This window comes from Condylostylus longicornis, unplaced genomic scaffold (genome assembly GCF_029603195.1).
Source record: "Condylostylus longicornis isolate FDR11 unplaced genomic scaffold, ASM2960319v2 ptg000053l, whole genome shotgun sequence".
Lineage (NCBI taxonomy): Eukaryota > Metazoa > Arthropoda > Insecta > Diptera > Dolichopodidae > Condylostylus > Condylostylus longicornis.
Window position 1 is genome coordinate 1,740,560 of NW_026578022.1, and position 20,459 is coordinate 1,761,018.

The 20,459-nt window shown below is 27.7% G+C and overlaps 1 protein-coding gene across 1 annotated transcript; it reads left to right on the forward strand.

Annotated features, from left to right (window-relative positions):
- Positions 1-1,180: 1,180 nt before the first annotated feature.
- On the forward strand, positions 1,181-16,025 carry LOC129611587 (frizzled-like). The gene is made up of 3 exons (XM_055524796.1): positions 1,181-1,205; positions 5,042-5,170; positions 15,496-16,025. Exons 1-3 carry the CDS (start codon positions 1,181-1,183, stop codon positions 16,023-16,025), a joined length of 684 nt encoding a protein of 227 aa, XP_055380771.1.
- The last annotated feature ends 4,434 nt before the right edge of the window (positions 16,026-20,459 follow it).

Sequence of the window (20,459 nt, forward strand, 5' to 3'; positions counted from 1 at the left end):
GATGCATAAGAATTAATAAATTTTGTTATAAATGGCGAATTATTTGCAAGTTTTATACAAAAATTCCCTTAGTATAAAATAAAGTGGCTGCCGCTCGTTATTTTCTTATACGAAACCAAGTTTGGAAAATCGATAATTCGTACGAATTACGACGATTCGATTAATTTACATTTTCTTACAGTTGGAGGAGGGTGAGGGTGGTATTCATACCGAAGGCCAATCGTCCTGACACTCACCCGAAGTCATACCGGCCAATAAGTTTGGCATCGTTTCTCTTGAAGTCAATGGAGAAGATGCTAGATGTGCACGTGAGGGTCACAATCGAGGGGACCTCGCCTCTGCACAGAAAGCATTTCGCCTATCGGGCGGGAATGTCACCCGAGATTGCCCTGCACCGCCTCACTCAAGAATTAGAAACCTTGCTGGATGTTGAAGGGGCCTTCGACAATACCTCCTTTGAATTAATAATGAGAGCGGCTGCAGACAAGGGAATTGAGGCAATATGTTGTGGCTGACCGAATGCAGGGTGTCCTGAACATCATACGGGACTGGACGCAAGTGGCATTAACCTGGGAAAGGCAGTCATTGATTGTACCATTTACTAGGCGGCGGGAATTTAGTGTGCGCCCGTTGCTCCTGAGGGGCACAAACATTGAACCTTCCAAGAAGGTCAAGTATCTGGGAGTAATCCTAGACCAACGACTAAACTGGGGGCCCCATCTTGATGGAGTCATATTTAGGGCCACCCGGGCTCTATGGGCTTCGACGAGGCCATATCGAAAAACGTGGGGTCTTAGACCTAAAATGGTCCACTGGACCTGCACTACAATTGGTCGACCAATTGTAACTTATTCTTCTGTCATATGGTGGCAGAAGGCTGAGCAGGCGACGGCGCGGGCTTCTCTCACTCGGTTGCAGCGCCTCGCATGTCTTGGCATAACGCGCGCCCTGAGAACGTGCATAACGACCTCGATGGAGGCTCTCCTGGGCTTGGCACAGCTTCATATTTATCTAAAGGGGGAGGCTATGAAAGGGGCTCTGCGGATAAGGCAATATAGGGAGCCAAAGCCCTTGGACTTTCGTCTGAGGGGAGAGGAACATTGTGAAGCCATACGTTATGGATCTAGCTGAAAGGCGGATCTGGGACAACTTGGCCCTGGGGTCGTGGTCTTCTATAAAGATGGATCCAAAACCAAAGAAGGGGTGTGCGTGGCTGTGTATGGTGAGAGCGTAAGCATATTAAGGGCTCCGGACGCTGCCCATCGATATTTCAGGCTGAGACATATGCCATAGAGTTGTGTGCTCTAGAATGTATCTCATGTTCCTTACATGAGAAGGAGCAAGATTTTTATTATGTCGGACAGTAGGGCTGTTCTCGGGGCCCTCTTGTCTGATATAGTGGGATCCAAGCTGCTGAAAGATTGCATTGACACCCTTGGTGTCCTGGCCATGCACAACAAATTAACCTTGATGTGGGTGCCGGAACACTACGGAGTAGGCGGGAACGAGAGAGCTGATGGTCTTTCCAGGGAGGGAGCGGCGACTCCCTTCGTTGGGCCGGAGCCATGCTTTGGGGTGTCCAAGACTACGGTCTTGCGTGGCCTCAGTGAATGGGAGAAGCGGGCCAGAGTTGAACATTGGGACAGCTGCCTGGGCACTCTAAAAAATTTGTGCGTCCCCTGGGACTGAAGGGGCAGGGTCTGACTTTGCTCAGTCGTCCAAATTTGAGAACATTAGTGGTGGTTCTCACTGGACACTGCCTCTCGAGGGTCCACTTGAAAAGGATGTGCAGTGTGGCGGATGAGGTTTGCCGTTTATGCCTGGAGGAGGACGAAACCATGGAGCACTTACTATGTGAATGCGGGGCGGTTGCTCACCTGCGGCTGAGGTGCTTCAGGAAGGGGCTTTGTGACTCCGGGGAGGATCTCGCAGCTTGATGTGGCTGCCATACTGCGGTTTGTTAGGGGCTTAGGAATAGAGCTAATGTAGGGGGGAGCGGAATCACAAAAGATCCTATGGGTCAACGTGAGTGGGGCCTAAGGGCCTCGGTCCCCGTGGAGGAAAAAAAAAAAACTAATTTGTTTTGTATACAAATAAGCAAGAGGTCTTTTATCACATATTAGTAGTTCTTCATTTATCCCCTATAAATGTACTTCATATTTGCAATTCATTAAGTTGCAAGCCGTAATAATGACACTTAAATAAATACATAAAATTTGTCGCTTTTTTACGCAAATTACTCGCATTTTAAAGTAATTTAGATTTGAAATGAAATAAAATAATTTCTTTCAATACGCTAATATCATTAGAATTCGTGAAGTTAACAAGTGAAACAAAATACCTTAAAAGAATTTCTTTCATTAACATGAAGATTTTTAATGCCGAGTATAAGAGTTTATCTTAAATATTACTAAAAAATTAAATAAAAATATATTAAAAAATTGTCATCTTATATTCTTTATTTTTAAAATATGAAAAATATGATAAAACTTTTTAATGGAAATTGAAAATAAAATAATTATTATTGAAAATTGCAATTGCACACACTTTGGATTTTATCTTACAAAATATAATTGCATTGGAATATGAGTTTTTCAATCGGATAATGCTCTAAAATTTTATTTTATTTATTACATAATTTATTTTAGTAAGAAAAAAAAAAGGACATAATTTTATAATCACTTATTTAATACTAAAAAATATTAATATAGATAAGGAAAGTGTAAAATATGGTTATTAACAAAATGCAAGTAAACGAGTTGAAAAGCAAAAAGAACACATGCAATTCCGAAATAAAATTAACAAGGAACGATTTAATAAGTATAGATTTTAAGAAGGTTAAAATTGTCTTCTTTCTGAGTACTTTTTAATGAAAATAAAAGGCATAGATGGCTCTAAGCAATATTAATTGTTATACAAAAATACAAGTTATATGATTGTCGTTCTTATGCGTTATTAAAGATCTTTAAAGTATGCAGCGGCATATATGCGGTTGGAATGGCTCTATTATAAAATTTATTACAAAATTACAATTGCAATCTTTGTGTCATTTCATTAAAGGTTATTAATATTAATTATTTAAGTTTAAACTTAAACAGAGTATTAAGTGTACTTAAGTAATTTTTATTGAAAATGATATTCTGCAGTGAGCACACATCGTCATGGCAAAAAACAAACATTTTTGTCGTTATCGTCTATATCAAAACAAAAAATGAAATACTTATTTTCCCGTATACTACACCGGGATAAGTAATTGGGAAGTAAATGCCTGTATTCTAAGAAATTTGAGACTCTATAACACTTAAGTCAGGGAGTTTACAAAATAATCTAGATTTTGAGAAATTTGACAATAACCAACTTCGAATCATAAAAATTGTCAATTATTCATCAAAATTATAACCATTTTAAAATTTTCAGATTTTTTCGTACTAAAAGAAAACAATTATTAATTTTATTATGTAAAACAAAATTCTATTCAAAAAATTTAGTCATTATTTTAACGAATTATTTTTTATCTCTAAATTACAATCTTGACTTTGTATAATTTCTACATACAATTTGTGTATCGTGGCTTGTTTAGCTTGTTGAATTTTTAATAAAAAATATATGTAGTTTTAAGCACTTGTCCAAAAAAATTTTTGAAAAAAAGTGTTTGTTAGTTTTACTCTGTCTGTCCGTCCGTACGTTCGTGTACATGATTTTTTCAAATTTTTGTAGGTGTCTGAAATTTTAGCAGCTTTTCGACACTAATAAAAAATTTATTTCGTTAGAAGAAAAGTTTTTCCATCTCCATCTTGAAATTTGTAAAATTTAAATTAATGGCACTTTATATTTCCGAAACTGCAAGTTTCTCAAAATTCGTACAAATGTAGATAGCTATTTACCGTTAGTAATGCCATTAAAAATATTTCTTAACTCAAGTAATTAACCCGTAAATTCGAGCCTTATGTTAATGTTTCCTTGATTTTTTTTTTGGTTTCAAAGATTGCAAATACTGATCATCCTAAATGTATGCAATCTTTGAAATATTCTTAACTGAACTTAATTTCAATAATGTAGTACATAGTTATAGATTGTTTATAAAAGCAGTATTTTCACTTGCTGAATAGAAAAGTGCTGCATTACAAAACATTTTTTTGATCCAACTTTATTTTTTTTTTCTTTTCTTCTCCATTTAATATTTTGAATACCTCATGCTTTTCTTTGTTGTTTTTTTTTGACAAAATCTTGACTAAAAAAAAAAAACATTCGACATTGCAAAAATATTGCAGAAAACATGAAAAATTTTTAGAAATAACATATTTTTTGTCTTTTAATAATAACCATTGTTCAAGACGTTCGTCGAATGTTAAAATATTTTTTTTTAACATAACCATAAATGGAAATTTGAATAGAAAAATCTTTTAAATTATTCAATTTGTTGCATTTTTTTCAAAAAATTAGAATTGATTCTCAAACTGTTTTTGTTATACAATTAATATACGTTTTTAATAAGCAGATTGCAAAATGGTTTAATTCTGCGTTCAGTGTGAATCTTTAATGACTCGAATTCAATTATAGTGTTTCAGCGATTCCAAATTCGTTATAATTTGAAAATATCGCTTACATTTTTGTTTTAGGTAAAATCTGTTTATGAAAGTATTACTTCGTTCCATCTGAAACCAAGATGAGCTCCAGCTATTTTGCTGTAAAATATTTGATTCCGAAAATTTTTGAAAAATTTTCAATTGTTTCCGAAAATTTGATTCCGAAAAGTCTTGAAAAAATTTCAATTGTTTTACTCGTAGTTCTAATATTAACCACGTTACAAATTTTCAAAATTGACTGAAAAAATCGGTAGTCGATTCGCACAACTTCGATAAAATCAATCGAAAGGTATTTTTACCCTAACGGGTTTGCTAACAGCCTTAAGCATGTTTAAAAAAAAAATTTCTAATGTTTTAAAGAATTTCTTGGAACACATTTTTATTGTGCGCTACAACTTGTGACTTTCCAAAATTGATCCTTTTGACTTTTTTGACTTTTCTTGTTAATTTTGCAGTTGCTGCTTGGCGCGAAGAGCTTCGATTGATGATGGCCGATTTTTTAAAAAGTTCACGAACAAAATTTTCGGAGAACTTCGTGACCTTTACACCGGTATCATATTTCGAAAGTGTTCGAAGTGAAAACGGCAATTGCGGACTTCGGTCCAAGCTCCAAATCTTTAGCTCATCTAGAATTACACGAATTCTTTTTACGGACAATATTTAAGATATTTCACCACTCACAGAAAAGTTTATAAACCTTTGGAGCAATAAAAAAAATTATTGATGGAATTACACAAATCTATACATTTATAATTCTTTTGTTTGTTACAATATCAAATCATTTTGCAGTTTACTAAAGGTTTTCAAAACAAAGTCTACGTTTTTTTTTAATTTCGTCATCAATTTCAAGTGATATCTTATATTAAAATCGATTATGGTCTAGCAGACCTGGAAAACATTTGGAATGTTAAGAAGAAAAGAAAATTTCTCGTCTTTTTAGTGTTGAGATTTGCGATATTCAATTTTAATTCCAAGAATTTTCTTCACAAAAATACACACATATTGATTATAAATATGCAAAATTACAAACAAAATCTCTTCAAAAAGAAGTCAGAGTTTATCAAGAAAATCAAAAATGTTGGCGGAAAATAAAATCTTATATGCATTTATGTACAAATTTAATTGTATAGTTTAAGTATATTTCTAAAATTCAAAATGTAAAAATATTACTAAGTGTAGGATAAGCATTTGATTACAGTTTTGATTTTTTTTTTTTTGTAATGTTGTAAGATAATAGCAGGAATATAATTGAATTACAATCAAACATGATTCTTTTCTCAATTTCCTATAAAATATATGTACAATATATACACACATACATAAATATTGTTATAAACCTATGTTTATATCAAATTATTAACATTGATGATGATGACGATGATAATACCTACAATCTTATCAGCATAATAATATTGACAATGATTGAAAACATGAAATATCTGACAGGGTGTGTGCATGAGTGCAGTAAAAAAGGAAAATACTTATGTGATCAAAAAATAAATTGACTTTAAAAGAGGAGGAAAACTTCAAATTTTGTCTTAATTATTGTTTGGTTTTAGAATTTTTCTGAAACAATTTACGAATCGGTGATAACGGGAGAGTGGTAAAACTCTGTTGATTTTCGGTTTAGAAAATCATTCGGGACTCGGAATCATTAGGGATTCGGAATCATTAGAGATTCGGAATCATTAGGGATTCGGAATCATTAGGGATTGGGAATCATTAGGGATTCGGAATCATTAGGGATTCGGATCTGTTTAACAAAATTTTGGCATGTATTTAAAGTCATTTTCATTGATGTATTTAAAATCTCTTTCGTACTCTGAGCTCTAACATAGATGGTTGTTAATATCTCGGACAAATATGGCATTCCATTTTGAACAGAATATCATTCGATCATATGATATTTAGGGAACTTCTAATTGAAGTAGAAGTACCTTATTTTTTAATTTTAAAAATTTCCGACGTGGCTTTGCTAATTTGTTCACTCTTTAAATGTGATTTCTACGGCTGTTCCATTAACAGCCGTAGCAGAAAGTGAGAGTAGTCATATTTCATAAAAACGCGTTGATTCCGGCAATCAAAATGCTAAAATTTCAAAATTACAGTGAATTCTTTATATTATTTTTTTATTTGGAACAACAAGAAGTTTTTGAAAAAATATTTTCTTCTCTTTATAAATTAATTGTTCAATTTAATTTCAATTTAGCATTTATTTAAATTACAAATTCCTGTAATTATAATTTATTATAATAGTTAAAATAACTAAATTAAATTTATATAACAATTTAGAATATCGTATCATGTAGTATAATATTTTAATTCTTCAGAGCTTAGCATTATTTTCAATTTTATACGCCTAAATGTATGCATATACCACCTTATGCATATATAAGGAAATTATATACTGATAAATGAATACAATATTAAATTCTATCAATTCTGTTAACCCGTAGGAGGTGAAATTTTATGATAATAACATGTTTATTATAATAGCAATCATCATCACAATCATTCAATATTAATATTATATTCAACGATTTCCAACCTGTTCATTTTAACTTACTTATGTGTGTATAAAATCTAAAAAAAATTTTTAAACTAATCCCAAGAAGAGTATATTAAATATTTGTTAAACTATACACAATTGTCTGTGTGTATGTATATGATAGAAAATAATCAGATCTATATATTGTTTGTATGTATATCATAATTGTATATGTACATTAAAAAATCAAAATTGTTAATGGTACATAATCTTAAGATAAATATTTTCTTAAAGTTAACATGGAAATAAATTTCTAAGTATTATTTTAATGTGTCAATAAATTCTTGTATATATAACTCTTTCCTTTTCTGTATATTATTTTAAGGTAACTATTATAAAAAGAAGAAATAATAATACATATTATCCATATATTGGAACCATCTGTGGTATAAATGAAAAAAACTTACTATAGTGGGCAATTCAATATTGTCACCGGTTTAAACGGTATTTTTGTCGATTTTTGATTTGGGAAGAAAATTATCCAACAAAATTTATGACATTTATTCATGTAGCTATTTTTAGACGTTTACTACAGAGCCCTAACAGAACTGGGCTTTAAAAATATCTCTGATTGTAGTAAATGAAGTTTAAAATGTAAATTTTATCAATTTCTCTTGAGTTCGCTTCTGTGTTCCCGAGGTTTAATTTTAAAGTCATGATTTCATTTATTTACCAAATTTGTTACAATTTTATACTTTGAAATCTTTCAGTCGTAAACGTCAATTTTTCCAAAACTATAGTTAAGCCAATAGTGTTGCATACCGTCTTTATATAAAATTTTTTTCTAACAACGTTTTCAAATGTTGGGGAATAAATTGTCATTATATAAATGTTCTAAAGAAGCTCTACTGCAATGTTTGGTAGCCTTTTTTAAAATTCTGCTGTCATTACACTTCATTATAATTTAAATGTAACTAATTTGGACACATTATTTGTATTTTGGTAAAATCTCGAGTAAATCATGAACAATTCGAATTTATTAGAAAGTTTAAGATCTACTGAGCAAGCATCATTTAAGAAGTTTTTGCTTATAACCACAGAGACATAAAAAGAAAAAAACTAATGTTAATTTTTTAAATAGAATTGGCAATATTTGTGATGATGGTACTGCCACCATACCTTGCAAATAAAACTAACAATAATTTATCATTAATAATTTTAAGCACAAAAAAATTTTTTTATTGATTTTTTTTTACTTTTTAATTACATTTCCGTCAATTATTATAGAAAATATGCGATAAAATTAATAAATCTTATTAGTGAATTAAAAAAAAAAATTATCTACGACATTCGCATTATGAATACTTCGAGTGGATGTGTGAATGTATAAATTTGATATCTTTGAAGGAAACTCGAAACATTGGAGAGGAAATTCAAGAAGGTGATTAAGAAATTTTGAAATGTGATGAGTTTATGATGAAAAAGTAAAAACTTGAATTTTTAGATAGTGAATTAAAAAAAAAATATAGATGCATATTGGGATTAGGAGAATGATAATATTAATGATAAAATTTGCTAAATATATTTTGTGCGTATGTTTATGTACGCAATATAAAGTTAGTAAGTAGATGGATATATTCGCCTTATGCCTTAGCAGTGGTAGACAACAATAATTACTTCATTATGAGTGTCAATTATAATAAAGATTTTAAATTTTCACAACAAATTAGGAAGGGTCCTAAAGAGTTTTAAAGAAGGGTTATAAAGAATGTTTGAATAAAAATAAAATCAACACTGAGTAAACGATATAGGAGTTAAGATTGTACTGTAAAAGCGCAAACAATCAAGCGGCCATTTTTAATATCCGAGATTTAATGACCATGTCCAAACTAAATATATTTATATAGATAAGTAAAATGTTATCTAGGCTGTAAACTGTAAGTTAGTAAGTTGCATTCGATTTATATGATTTTTTCAAAAATTTTTAATCTACGAAACTAGTCGTGGAATTATATTAATAAGAACTACATAAAGAAATAATTTTGCTTCCATTTTGTCTTATAAATTTTTGATTTTTTCAAAAAAAACTCTTCAATAATTTGGAGCAATTTTTCTGAGTGTATATCACAAACTTTACAGTCGAATTTTTCGAGATATCTCATGTATTGTGATTCAAATTCACGAGTCAAATGAAGTAATTAAGTAAGTTTTATCATCCTTCTTTTTTAAAATGCGACGGTACGCATATGGAAAATAGGTTTAAATGTTCACTATTCACTGTATATTGAGCAAAGGTACATACAATTTGACATTCATCAAAATATTACCGTATACTTATAGTATCGCTAATAGAACATACACTTAATGCATGTAACTAAAGCGTTTCTGTTATTGATTTATTATGACAAATTTTGATTCCGTTAGTGCTATTGCAATAAAAAAACGTTAAAAAAAAACAGCCTCGCTAAAATGCCATAAAAATAACTTTGTATGTAAGAAGGCAAAAAATAGTTAATAAAAATAATTGGAATCGAAAATATTAGTTAGGAATATGAGAAAAAAAAAAATAAGAAAAGGAAAAAGAAAAAAATTCCAATCGAGTTTTCGTTTTCTTTACTGCATACGATCACAGCGTGTTTTTTTATAAGCAAGTTAAAAGCTATTATGAGTGTACGTGTTAAGCTTCCTGTAAAGTTATGAAATCAGACTTTTTTTGAAATGTAAAGTAATTTGTTAATTAATAAAAAAAAATTGATCGTTTTTCACGAAGTTTTAATAAAAACGGTCTTACTTAATTAAAAAGCTCTTTGATAAAATTTTTTATTAACCCTTTAATAACCGAATCATAATTGGCAGACAAAGTGCTATATAGTTGTGTCTGCACATGATAAAATGAAATAAACTTTCCGTTGGCGGGACAACTTCTCCTCTCGACTCATTCATCAAAATTTTAAAACTTTAATGACTTCTGCACTAGAACACCAAGCAATAGTATTTGTGTGAGGCTGAGCAAGGATGGCGGGTGGCCTTTGGTATTTTAGTATTTAACAATTACGGCAGTTAGTGGGAGCGATTTAAGGAAAAAAGCTATCATTTTCGCAACCATTCCGGGTATTTAGTATACTTGTCCTTTTACTATGCAACAAAAAATTTTCTCGTTATGGCTGAAATATTTGTCGCATTAAAGTAATCCATATGCATAATAAAGGGTTAAATAAAATAATCTTGCACTGGTATTCAACATTTCATTCAAAAATTTAAATTTTTAAATCTTTATAATTCTATAAGCTCAAATAATTCAAAGCTCAATGCGAAAACCCTAGAGTAACATGCAGTAGCAGAAATATTTCAAAAAACTAAAATGGAAGTTATAGAAATTTTTACGCTATTAAATTTTTACCGACCGTATTGTGTAAACAATAGGTAGGTTATGTGATGGCAACAAATTTTGCATATCGAGTTTTCGGTGTGAACGTACTTCTCCATAGTAGGGAAGTGTAAATAAACTATTTTTAGCAACCTGTCGGTCTGTCGGTCTGTCGGTCTGTCGGTCTGTGTGTGCACGCGTATATCTCAAGTTCGGCTGAACCGATTTTGATGAAATTTTATATGTAAGTTTGTTTCCACCATGGCACGGATCGATCAACTTTTGGTATATATCAGGCCTCGGGAACTGCACTTTTTAGCGGGCCGATTTTACATTTTTCACCATTTTGAAGAAAGTATTCAACCGATTTACTTGAAATTTCATATATAAGCTTTGCTCGATCATACGCAAATCATCCTAACTTTTGGAAGAAATCAGGCATCAGCAACTGGGCGTTTACTACGGGCCAAATATACATTTTTGTGTATATAAAGAGAAGTAATCAACCGATTTCATTGAAATTTAATATATGAATTCCCCGTATTAAAACAATGAACATGTAAATTTTTTGGAAAGATCAGGCATCGGCAACTAGACGTTTACTACGGGCCAAACATACACTTTTGCGCATATAAGGAGAAATAATTAACCGATTTCATTGAAATTTAATATATGAATTCCTCATATTAAAGCAATGAACATATAACTTTTTTGGAAAGATCAGGGCTCGTAAACTGATTTGCGGGCCGATTTTACATTTTTTACCATATCCACAGAACAAATTGATGGAATTTCTTAAAATTTGATATTTGAGTTCTGGTTGTTACCGAAACTAACTGGCGAGCAAATTTACATTTTTCTTAGTATATTAACTATAAGCTTACTAATGTCCTAAAAATTGGAAAGAAGTATTTAACAGACATTTTTATAATATTCTGTAAAACTTTCATTTAACTAGGCAATACACAATGCGGTCGGTTATGTGCTGACCACATCAGATTTTTTTATATTGGTGTGGGAAATATTCTTTATAATTTTTCTGTAAAGTGGAAGTCCTTTTTTGGTAAAGAGGAAAATATTCTTATGGCTATTGTGTATGAAAAATCAACCCAAAAAATTAAAAAAAAATTTCTTTTTAATGACGTAAAAGAGTTTTGTAATATTAAAGATGGACGATTCAGTTGTATTGTAAAACAATATTGAGTGTATAGTTAAACAATATGGAACATTGTATTAGTTTGTAGGCTATATAACTATACATGATGTAATCTTATGTCTGTAGTCGTAACCGCTATACCATAGTGTGAATTTCAAGCTTTTTTTAATGTTTTGAATCCTGCCATTTCTCTTGCTATTCATTATACAAAGACTGTCGCTTAAATTTATTTTCTTTACTCAAATTCTGTTGTAATTTCTTAACCAAAAGTTCAAGGACAGCACTTGAATTTGCTTATTTGTTTTACGGTAGTGTGCATAACACTAATAGCTAAATTCGATTCTTATCATGTAAGAATTGTTCGCTGGCTTTCGCTACAATTTTTATGAATGACTTAAATCACATTACTTCGCTCATATTACTCGAATTTTGTAATTCAATTTATTGAATTTTATTGGATTGTCCGATTATTTAGTTTTGGATCTTGGAAATTCATAAATAACCCGATTATAATAATGAGATTGTTACTATATTGTTATTGAAATTAAAATAGACTAAATAAATATAAATATTTTGACAATTCCCTATTACAATATTTTACCGAATTTGAAAAATCTGATATGAGTCAGAGAATCGAAAAAATAAAGTATGCTTATGCTTTGTTTTTTTCTTTTCCTCTTAACAGATGGTGAACATTTCAAAAGGTATTTTCTATAAATGGTAACCATTAAAATATTTTTACAAAAACTATTCTCATTAAATATTAACAATAAACCAATAATATTAGTAGAATTATTATAAGGGTATACTGGTGCACACTACACATATGAAACATAAGAATAACAAAGTATGTACCACAATGCAAAATGTACACGAAGTGGAAATATCGTTCGGGAAGTGATTATAAAGTGACCTTTTGCATTTATTACAATACAAAAATTTATTTAATATTTCGTGAATTACCGAAAATATGGTTAGATTGTTGTGTCGCTAGTCTTATCAAAGAATATTATGATTGCTTCAGTGTAATGGAAGATACGTATAGGTTTTTAAAAACAGTTCGAAACTTCAAACCTCCGTTATATCGTTTTATAATGCTCATTATTAAAAATACTATCACAAAATTTTCTGGCCACCTTAGATGCTGTTATTTCTCAAAGAATGGCTCTTTTATAGAAGTTATCTAAGTTGACAGAATAAGTCGTTATTTCTTCGATTTTTCAAATGGCAATTGAATCGTATTTATGCCGAATGATGAGTTCTATGCCGAACTATTAAAGGCACGAAATATTAAAAGTTTTAATAACTATTACATTTAAAACTGAATCTGGTAGCTTTAAATTATTTTGTTACTTTTATGATTTTTCCATAATTTTAAATTAATTTCATTGACAAGAGTTTAGCTGCCCTTACAACATTTACATTTCGAATTTAATATTAAATTTTTCAAAAATTTTACCATAAGTCTATTTAAAAGAAGCTTTTTTTGTGTAGTCTGGCAATTCCAATAATCCAGAATATAAAAATATTCTGTTTCTTTTCTCTTATAACCTCATTCTTACAGGCTATGAAGCAATACTTAAATTTATTTATGTAGCTATTCTATGATATTCTCTCGTTAAACTTCTTTCGTTAAAAAATATATTAAAATTAATAAGTTAATATAGAATTTTCAGGTTAGAGAGTGCATTTTAAGCCATAAAAGAGTCATTTTAAATATTATGTAACATAATAAAGGTGAAAATGTTATAATTATTATAATTATGTATTACATTTTGTGTAGAAACCTCAATATTTAATGACCAATCAATATTTAAAATATTAAATCAATCCAGCCAGTGTTGGTATTGAAAATCTCGCTATATAATAAGAAAAATTAATATTAAAAATCATCAATTTTAAATATTTTCTATCACTAATGTTAAATAATAACATGTGGGCTTGTAAAACATTTTACATCAATTAAAAATATTAATAAAGAAATTATATTTTTATAAAATTTAAATTATAATTTATAGTTATGAATGAAAATTAAAATTCAAGATTAAAATATTAACATGAATTTCAAATTATTGATTTTTATGTTAGAATCATTCGTTTACATTACATAAATTCACGACTAAATTAGAATCTAGTAAATTATTAATGATTTCATGTCAAGTTTACTGTATAATGTAGACCGGTTGTCAATGGTTGATTACAGAATTTGATTTAATTTTAATTTTTGAGCTATTCATGCATAAATTATATGTAAGAGTTATAAAAGAGTCTATCGCTTATAATCATTTAATTTTAATGCAAATAAAGAGCAGATGATTTTGAGCACATTTATTACTTGTTCTAATTTTCATAGGTTATTTTGTGCTTCAGTTTATTGTAATGCTCCATATAAATACTTTGAATAATGAAATTTATTTAAGAATTCCTTGAAATAATGGGAAACGTTTTATTTCAATATTAAATAAATATAGAGAAAATTATTGGCTCCAAGGTCGTAAGTCCAATTTGGCAATTGATAATAAGATATTAATTTATAGCCAAATTATTAAACCAATATGGCTATATGGCATTATACTGTGGAGTTGTGCCAAGAAGACTCACATTAACAAAATTCAAACCTTCCAGAATAAGGCTCTACGGGGCATGGTAAATGCGCCATAGTATATACGTAACAGTGATATCAATAGGAGTTGTGCTACAAAGCATAGGGCCCGTCTAGAGCAGCATGTAAATATGCATTGAATATGCCCATATAGAACGGCATGCAAATATGCTAGACAATGGCGTTATGACAGAAAGACTTAAACGAACAAGACCATTAGATTTAACACAAAATACCAATTTCCTTGTGGAAGGTATTAATTTCCTGCAGGGAAAACCAAGTTAGCGCGGAGGTAATAGCTGGCCTGTAGGACCAGTTTTACTCGTTCAGAGTTTAGGTGATTTTTTATGGTAGGAGTCACGCTCCCGCACTGTCGGAAGAAAAAGGCAGATAGAGCCGTCCTTCTTCGTTTTTCGAGATTTTTTTCACCTAGTAGAAAAAAAAAAAAATTTCATTATTTATACTTAAATAGCGTATGCAACCTACGGCATTCGGTCTTCGAAAATTTTTCAAAACATAACTGATTTTAGTATGCTAGCATAGCCCTTGGTAAGATAATTTTAATTATAAATATAATTATTTTAATAATTTTTAATTTTTCAAAAGAAAATTTAAGTCGGAGAGCTTTCAAAAAAAATTACAAAAATAAACATGCAATTCTGTGGAAATTTGCCAAAACCCGATAACCTATTTTTTGGCCAATTTGAGTTAGCGATAATAATAAAATGCTAAAGAGTCAATCATTGCTTTACCAGCATTCCATGAGCAAATTAACAAATAAAAATTTTATAAGTTCTTGAAGCCATAACCAGATAAACCTAATTAACTAATCAATTTTACGAAGTTGCAGAACTCGATATTTACCTTATCGGGATTGTACAAATTTCCTTATATTGGGTTTTAACTAATTTCCACAGAATAATAAACGGTGTAATAAACAGCGCTGCAAAACCGGTTTTTTTCTTTAAACATTTCTCATGAAAGACTAATGATGAAAATTTTGTTCAACTGGCAATTACAATTTTCAAAATATCTGACAACTACAAATAATATTTTTGATATTTTAATTCGTCATTGCGGGCCCCATTTATCGGACAACAATTTTGTACAAATTGTGAGAAAAATAATTTGAAAATTGTAAAAGTGATTTTTTGATTTTTTTTATATTTAAGGTTTTAGAAAATATTTTTCATTCATAATATTTTTCATATTAAAAATAAAATTAAATAATTTTAAAATATTATAATTTTAGTAATAATAAAAAATTTTTTTTTCGTTCTTTTCTTCTAATTTTAGGTGATATCCTATCTGGTGTTTGTTTTGTTGGACAATTGGATACCCATTCATTAGGTGTATTTTTAATACTACCATTATGTATTTATTTATCAATTGGTGCATTGTTCCTATTGGCTGGTTTTGTATCATTATTTCGTATACGTACTGTTATGAAAACAGATGGTAAACGTACTGATAAATTAGAACGTTTAATGTTAAGAATTGGTTTCTTTAGTGGTCTTTTTATATTACCAGCATTAGGTTATTTAGGATGTTTATTTTATGAATATTATAATTTTGATGAATGGATGATACAATGGAATCGTGATATGTGTAAAGTATTTTCAATACCATGTCCACTGCCAAGTAAAAATGGTGATACACCAAGACCAATATTTCAAATATATATGGCTAAATATTTATGTTCAATGTTAGTTGGTGTTACATCAAGTGTATGGTTATATTCTGGTAAAACAGTAATAAGTTGGAGAAATTTTATTGAAAGACTGCAAGGTAAAGAGCCAAGAACAAGAGGGCAAGCATATGTTTAGCCTCAAATTTCTTTTAGTATTATAGTTTGAAATTATAGTTTTTTTTTTTTTTTTTGAATTTCTATAATTATTAATTATGATAAGAAAATTATATAAATGAAAAAAATTTTAAGAAATATTGAAAGAGATGAAAAAAAATTATATGGACTTTTTTAGAATATTTTTTTAATTCTGTTAAAAGAAAAAAAAAGAATTTTGTAAATTTTTTTCTAAAATTAGAAAAAAATAATTTGTTCTTTTCAAATAATATGCTTCATATTTTTATTATAAAGAATTTTTATTTTTTTTGTATTAAATATAAAAGTAGATAAGCTGTAGGGAAGTTGTAATAATTTTCAATTTTTCCGTCGGACATGGGAATTCTCGGGATTCTCACAGCTTCCCCATAGTTTATTCTGCTTATATACAAAAAGCCATATTTGAAAATACTTTTTTTTTTTAACTTCTAATAATTATGAAAATTATTGATTTTTTTCGGAATTTCTTATATATTAATTTTTCTTAATAAAACTCTTTAATTCATAATCATTATTATTATTATCAATTAAAACTATTAAAAAATTATTGTATTGTTAGAATTGTAATTATAATTAAATTTTTACCAAAACCTAATTAATTAAATAAGAAAATTATTTTTTAAAACATATTATATAATATTGTAAACATTATTTCATTAAAAATATAATTTTTAAGTTTATAATTTTTTTTTAATAATAAATTAAATAATAATAATAAAATATTGTTGTTAATAAGATTTAAATTTTAAGTTGAATTTGAAAACTTTGAATAAACAAGTTTTAAAATATTTTTTATGTTACAATAATTTATATTGTATAAAAATATAATAATTATTATTAAAAAAGAAATAAAACAAAAATCTTCTGATTCTTTTGTACTATATATTAATTATTATCATGTAATTAAGTTTATTATTATAATTTTAAATCATTATTATTGAAAAATAATTTTAAATTTCGGATGTAAAACAAAAATAATTTCGAATGTAATAAAATATAAAACGAGAAATTCACAATATAAATTGTATAAAAAAAATAAATTTTGTGAATAACATTTATTATTTTTCTAATGTAAACAAAGTTATTATCATAATTACTACATAAATATTACATATTATCATTATTATTAATTAAATTTTTATATATGAATTATTTTATAGTATTTAAACATTTTTGTCTATATTTTTTTTTTTTAGAAATTATCTTTCGTCAATACGAACGATATTCAATATTTCCAATTTAAAATTATATTTAAAAAATGAAAAACAGTCTAACTTTTGAAAAATTATAGTTTTTATTATACAATTTATACAATACAACCGTATTGTGATAGATCGAAATTTATCAAATTATCTAAATTCATTTAATTACTACCAAAGTGATTATTTAAACAATATTGTTTACTATCATAATATTCTTACTGTCCTTGACTTTCAAAATGCAGAATTAAAAAATCATAATTCACAATAAGCTGAATTGTTTATTGTGTTACTTAATTTTGGAAGTCATGGTATTTCGTTACTGATATTGAATTTAATATTGAATTTAAAATTTAATTGGAAAAATATTATTTCTTTATACATAATAATTATTTGGTTAATTATTAAAGTTGTTTAGAAAAAATAATAAATTTTAGTTCGAGGAATACTAAAATTAATTTTAAATTAATTTTCTTCTTAAAATCTATTTTAAAATTTAAGAAATTCAGAAATTGTTCTTTTAAAAATTTATTTTGCAATTAAATTAGTTAGTCATTTGGTTTCTTAAATTTCAAAAGTTTCTATTGTGCAAAAATTAAATATTTTCGAAAGTATTTTAGTGATTTTCGATAATTCAGATATATGCACTGAAAATTCGAAATTAAATCTTAACTGAACATTTTGCTTCTACAAATTTTTAACATACTCGAGTAATTCTTCAATGTCAAACATTTTCCTATTATGTTCTTCTCTTAATTCATAATATTTTTGCAGTTGTTATAAAAAAAAAATTAAAAATTCCTTTTAAGCGCAATAGTCTATCATTTTCGAACAAGCTATTTTTGCAGATTTTGCATTTTCATTTGTAACTGAATTATCGAGAATTCCCTTATTTCAATAAAAGCTATAATTGCCGCTAAAATTTAATTTATCATTAACAAGTTTTTCTCACAACAAAGGAGATACAAAATTATGTACTATTTAATTTTTCGGAATAAAACTTAGATTCACAATATTGGTTTAAATTAACAGTCTAATTGTGTATTTCGCTTTTTCGTCTCACTAATCGATATTTCATTTTTCCAATAAAATTACTAATTTTTTTAATCGGATTTTTGTATTTTTTCTCAAATTATCGACTGAACGTCTCTCCTTGAAAAACAGTGTGTGAATAAATTTTTTATGTCATTTTAGAAAATAACCAGTTACGCAACACGAAATAATTCTTCTCATTCGAAAACCACATTATACAATTATACGATAGTTACTCACTTACGAGTACATCTTCTCACTTGGAGATTAAAATAGCGAGATATACGATATCAGACTCTAAAAAACAGTCGTCGGTATCAATAAAAATTGCAAAAATTTCGCTTATTGTTTACTACTTCTAACTGTATTATTTATAATATCCTGATCTTTTAAATTAAATTATAAATTTTAAAAAATATTTTAAAAATCTTTAAATTGGAAAACGAAAATTGAAATTAATGAATTTATTTTCAATTTCGAAATTAACAATTTCTAAAAAATAGGTATTCAAATTATCATTATTTTATTATTCATAATTTGTAAAATTCATGTAAATGAAAAATATTTCCCATTTATTTTCACATTATTAATTTCCAAAAATTTTATCACAATATCAATTTGAATTTTAATAATTAGACATTGCAATTTAAATTTAAATTTTAAAAATTTTAAAATTTTTTAATTTTATTTGATTATTGCTTTTACTTTTTGTATAAAAATGTTGGAAAAAAATTTTTTAAATGAATAGAATCTAAAAAATTAACTATATTATAAAAGTTGTCGAATTTTAAAATGAAAAATATAAAAAATTTGTAAAATATAGCTAAAAAAAAAATGAATATTGAAAATAAAAGAAAATGTAAAATAAAAAAATTTTAAGCTGCATCGAAATAGCTGCATCCCGTTACAAAAAAAAAAAAAAATAAATAAAATCTTCAAAATATAATGTACTTGTACCTATATACAAAATGTATACAAAATATTGCATAAATAAATTCACATACATAAATAAATCAATAAAAAACTAAAAAAAAAAAAATAGATAAAATCATGGTGTTATTAGAAAATAAGAAAAGCTTTTAATGTGCCCAATTTGAATAGCAGAAAAAATGAAAATTAAATAATTAAAACGCAAATACAAATAAGTAAAATCTTTACTAAAATAGAACAAAATCTATATGGCCATATTATGAACTTTGTAAATATTTACTATAAAAATTGTAAAGGATAACTCTGCGCTGCACTGTCCACCTTAATAAATATTTGAATCAAGTTGATATTGAAAAATTCTTTATCAATTTTAGTTAAATGAAATGTAAATCAATTATTCTTCCTTGATTCAAACTACAAAATTGAATTTTAATTATATTTTAATTTAAAAACTCTCTCCATATGTTAAAATATTAAGAAAGATCTCTCTCAACAACTTAATTTTATTAAAAAACTTAATCAGAAAACAATATTATGCTGAATTTGAGTTTTTTCATTCTAAAAAAAAATCTAGATTTTATGGAATTAATTTTAAAAGTACTGTGATTGTTTGAAAATTAATTTGCATTCAAATTAACAAAATCATTGTAAAACATTTTTAACTCTTAATTAATTACAAACCCTTTTCGTTCTCACAGTTTTTCATTATTACTAGAAATCTATCAGAAAAATCCAGTAGACTATTAGATTTTCATAATACAATCCAGTAGCAGATTTTCTTAATAAAATAATTCTAGTGAGCTATTCTTAAAATCAGAAATATGTAAAAACTCAATAGACACTTTGTATTTTCAAAAATTTCAAAGCTTAAAAGGATTATCATACGGAGTGGTTTTAAAATTAAAATACATGCTTGTAAAAGTTTGTAGAAAATTGAAATTTTATAAGAAAAATAACCAAATTTATGATTTACACTGGTAAATTCGATATCCTGGAAAATTACAAATTTTCAATAAAGTTATTTTAGAGGAAATATGGTCAGGATTATTATTTGATTGGTTGAATAGAATGATCATTGAGCCCCGAATGGTGCGCCATTTAATTATTATAATTGACTAATTTTGTTAGTACAATCTTCTGGAAATTTAATCCTCTTGTTTTATATTATTGATTTGTTTAATGTGGTTATAGAATCTAGTTATATGAATTCCATTAGATAACAATAATTCTAATATATTATAATAGATAATAATTAA